At 38.9% G+C, this 4134-nt stretch overlaps 1 protein-coding gene and 1 long non-coding RNA gene across 2 annotated transcripts in view; one reads left to right on the top strand and one right to left on the bottom strand.

The window, feature by feature from the left end:
- Positions 1-891: 891 nt before the first annotated feature.
- si:ch211-137i24.10 (uncharacterized protein LOC565274 homolog) lies at positions 892-3540 on the bottom strand. Its single transcript, XM_034684593.1, has 4 exons — positions 3230-3540; positions 2839-2904; positions 1902-2035; positions 892-1808 (listed from the first exon to the last, which is right to left on the bottom strand). The coding sequence occupies exons 1-4, from the start codon at positions 3404-3406 to the stop codon at positions 1616-1618; spliced, it is 570 nt and encodes a 189-aa protein (XP_034540484.1). The 5' UTR covers positions 3407-3540; the 3' UTR covers positions 892-1615.
- Positions 1593-4134, top strand: part of LOC117813405 — a 5803-nt gene continuing 3261 nt past the window's right edge. The window contains exon 1 of the long non-coding RNA XR_004631409.1: positions 1593-2061. This is a non-coding gene — a long non-coding RNA (uncharacterized LOC117813405). The remainder of the gene's footprint in view (positions 2062-4134) is intronic.

Genomic DNA, 4134 nt, shown 5'->3' with positions numbered 1-4134 from the left:
CATTGCATTTGCAGTTTTTTGTTTGTAGTGGTTATAAGTTAGGATTGAAAAATCTCAGTCATATTTCTTCTATGTTAATTAAGAAATGTCAGTATTTTAAACCACTAACAATTTATGATGACACTATAATGTTTGTAAAGAAACAAATCCATCTTTTCAATGTAGTGATAAATTATACATTAAAGTTGTCATAATAAATAAGTCGACCTTGTTTTTTGTTCTAACTGTGATGATTGTAACTGAAAAATGTGGATGTCATTATGTTTTGTTTAGTTTAGTTTAGTTTAGTTTAGTTTAGTTTAGTTTATTAACTATTCATCGTGTCGTGCACCATAAAGTTGCCCAGCCCATATGGACTTACAAGACACTACTAAAACAATATAAAATAGGAGCAACAACATAAGAAAGAAAAGAAAAAAAGAAAAAAGAGCAGTTACAATACTGCACATGTCCAGCAGTGACCTAAAGTAATTCAAAAGCACAGTGGTACACTTCAGACATTTGACAGTAACAACTAAATCAGACATAGAGTGTGCTCCTATGCTGCTGAACAGCATTTAACACAAACTGAGCAAACTGAAACACTTTGTGTGTAAACAGGAACTGAAGCCTATCTTCATCAGACATGGAAAACAAATCAGGACAGTTTTCTGATATTTTGTTGAAAGGCACCTGAGATCATGATACTTCCTCCAGATCACACAAGGAACCCTTTCTCTCCTCTTCTGGAACAGAGTGGAAGCGACCTGTCTCTAATGCCAGAGGAAGGATACCACATCTCAACTGAGCATATACAGACCTCTAAGCTCTGGTTAGGTTAAGAGTGAAATAAAGCTCTGGCCGATATATATTGTTCTGTCATTATGAAAGAACTGAATCAGTAGATTGTATTAAAAACAGTTTTATTTAAAAAAAAAAAAAAAAAAAATACACATACTGTGCCATTTTAAAGGCCCTGTGAGGAGTTTTGAACTTGCTAAGAAACAGACTGAAAATGATACCAGTAGATAGCAAACTAGACCATCAGCAGCAACACTGATACCTTCTCTGTTGTCATTTTTAATGCCTGAAACCGCCCTGAGGGGGTAGGTGTGAGACCAGATGATGGACATCTCGCTTCAGAAACAGCCTTTATTTGACTGTTTTCATGGAAAATAATCACATTGCCTGATAAAGTTGACTGTCAAAAGACAACAGGATGAGGTTTTTGTTGAAAACACTATTTTTGCATGTTTAGGACAAGAGATAAGAGGCATCACTTTGTCCACAAGGGGGCACCAGAATCGATACAAAACAAAAGTTCCTCACAGCAGCTTTAACATCATACTGCAATATATTCCAAATATGTCATATTTGTGTCTAATCATAATGAAGTGCTAAGCATCATGATATATACATAGAAAGAATAGAAATCTGTAGGGAAATACATTCAACGACAATATCAAAGTGAATATTTATATAAACGTGGACGGAAAACTACTTTGTGCTATGGTCATGACCTCAAAAGGGATTTAGGTAAAAAATATAAAAAATAAAGGGGGAAAAAACAAGAGTAGGAAATATTAAATTAATCACTGAAAGAGCACCATTCATCGGTGAGGAGTCTGTTTCCATCTCAGACTACCCCCTTGTTGCAGGTTCCACACAGGCAGCCAATGAGCCCGTTGATCATCTGGATGGCGCACAAGATCAGCTCCAGACAGCTGACAGCCAGCAGAGTCGCGAACAGGCCAATGTGGAAATCCACAATGTTCTTTGGCTCGGTGCACACTCCCCACCAGGTCTTGTCAGACAGGTAGTTTCGCTCACTGCAACAGAGCAGGTTTGTGAATAAAATGGGCTTTAAGTAGAGAGACTAGATAACTAGGTGTACAGTCTTTTATCATCATCATACTACCCACCCGTTTTTAAATGGTGTGTTCCACAACAGAAAAACTTTACAGAGAGGTCCATTCTGCAAACCGAGCACTGCTACTAAGAAGCTGTACAGAGCCCCGGCCACTCCCACAGCGGCGAGTACGATAGATAGAAACATCTGCAGGAGTGAAATGATACCCAAAGGTCAGAAAAACATACTACATGCACCTTTATAAATGCTTTATTCATACTGAACTCTCCCCTGTGCTGATCCTCCTCCCAACTTTTTTTTTGGGGCGTTCTTGAAATATGAATTGAAAGGAAACTGGCCCTCAGTAGCATGCGGACATTTCTTTCCCCTCACACAGACATTCCTCACAGTTATACCGTGACTGTCCTTGTTTGGTTTTACTAAGAGACACATGAGAAGCAGGTAGACCCAGCATGCTGAAGCATGTTTCATAGCAGCCTGCTGGAATACAGTTTGGTGTCATTTTCTACTGAGAGAGACAGTTACAACTCTTACTTTTTCATGCTCATGTCAAACTGCAACCACACCCAACCCCACCCCACCATTTCATCACAACTCTGTCTCCATGTTTCCTCAAGATGTTTTTTTTTAATCTGCAGCATTATAAAAAGCTTTAAAAAGTTGTAAAAGTTAGATGGCGGTAAAGAGATGTACCTTTATTCTGATTGGTTTATTGTTTATGGCAGTGTGGATTATATTATCTATCCAAAGTCAATGTTACCCATCAGTGTATGACACACCCTGCTGCATACTTTGCTTAGTTATTCATTAACTTAGTTAACTTCCATTATTTCAACCCTTAAATTAGGTTGTGTTGATTCAACCTAGAAATACATTTATACACTTTTACCTGTCCTGCTATTAATTCACATCTTTGTGTATTTGGAATGATTTCGATTGAAGCCCCACGCTTCAAATTAATATCTAATTTGTAGTCCTGACTGACTCACCCCACAGCGATTCCCACAGCAGCCCTGTTTTCCAGTCAAGTGGATGTAAAGTGCTGGCAGCAACACCTGCAGGACAGATGAGAATACTTACAGTACAGATCATGTCAGCATTTTCATTTAATCTGGATAACTCAAAACTTACATCATATTTATAGGCTTGAGAAAGAATGCAGGAGTCTGTCATTCGAGAAAATCCCTTCAAAGTAACTCATTAGATGTTTGGAAATGTTCTTCAGTCCCATAAAAGTAGAGAAGTTGCATAAGCAGTATTTTATATTTTACCTTTATGTTTCTTTCTAATTTACAGGCTCCTCTTACTTCAGACAGGATTTCACAATAGTTGTAAGTCGAGTTACACCCTTTAGTCACAGATGTAAGATAATACACTTACCATGAGACCCCCTCCGATGAGCCCCCCCATGTATTTCACCTCCTCTGTAATGTGTCCATCTTTGGCATACTTGACGTCCCCGCCCGGAAAGAACAGCACTATGTTACAGATGATGGATACAAGTGCTAACGGGTACAGAGTCACCGCAATGAAACGGGAGCATTTTCCAGTGCACATCTTGTGAGGATGAAGAGTCACTAACTGCTGTAAAAGATGCAAAAGAAAAAAAAAGACTTCTGAGCTCAAACTTTCCCTTCTGTCAGAGAGCACTTCAACACGAAACTGATCCAAAGAGGGAATTGAGTTTTCACTTGAACCAGAAACTAAATACAGGGAGTGATGTTGGGATGTGGGAGGTACTGGAAAGGCTGATAGCGTATACAAACAGAACCAGGGATAGGCTGCAGGAGGATATGTGACTCACTCCATTGCAGGTTTGAGGCACAACGCTGGGTCTGTTAAGTTAAATCATTATTGGATGCACATATTTTTGTTAAAGATGTGAATGCATTCTGGTCCTCTGAGTCAGACGTGTTAATGACAACCACATCTGCATTACTAACATGTCTGGAGAGCTCTTGTTATTGAAAAATCTCAGTTTAATGTAATTTTCTGTTAAATAGTCACATTGGGAGTTACTAGAGTGCTTGTTAATGATTAGATAGCAGAGATTCACAGTTTTAACTTCCCCTCTCACACACCCTACATTTGGGATATATTGACATTGTGACTGCAGAATCCCTGTAAGGTTGGACTTGAGACCTGTGGCAGCATGCCTGACAGAGAGGAACAGTGTGTCATTGACACTGACTGAACCAAACACTGATAAACGTCCACATTGTGAATGGTGAAACACTGACAGCTAAGGCTACATTTTTTGGTTTCCCAAGAGTGTAATTGACTGC

The sequence above is a fragment of the Notolabrus celidotus genome, chromosome 5 (assembly GCF_009762535.1).
Source record: "Notolabrus celidotus isolate fNotCel1 chromosome 5, fNotCel1.pri, whole genome shotgun sequence".
NCBI lineage: Eukaryota > Metazoa > Chordata > Actinopteri > Labriformes > Labridae > Notolabrus > Notolabrus celidotus.
This window is presented reverse-complemented; position numbering and strand designations above follow the sequence as displayed.

Bases quoted from the DNA above. Each gene is read 5' to 3' on its own strand.
- si:ch211-137i24.10 (XM_034684593.1), bottom strand. From the start codon at position 3,406: ATGTGCACTGGAAAATGCTCCCGTTTCATTGCGGTGACTCTGTACCCG. The intron at 2,905-3,229 runs GTAAGTGTATTA...TCTGTCCTGCAG, and splicing joins TCATCGGAGGGGGTCTCATG to GTGTTGCTGCCAGCACTTTA. The intron at 2,036-2,838 runs GTGAGTCAGTCA...TCACTCCTGCAG, and splicing joins GCTGTGGGAATCGCTGTGGG to ATGTTTCTATCTATCGTACT.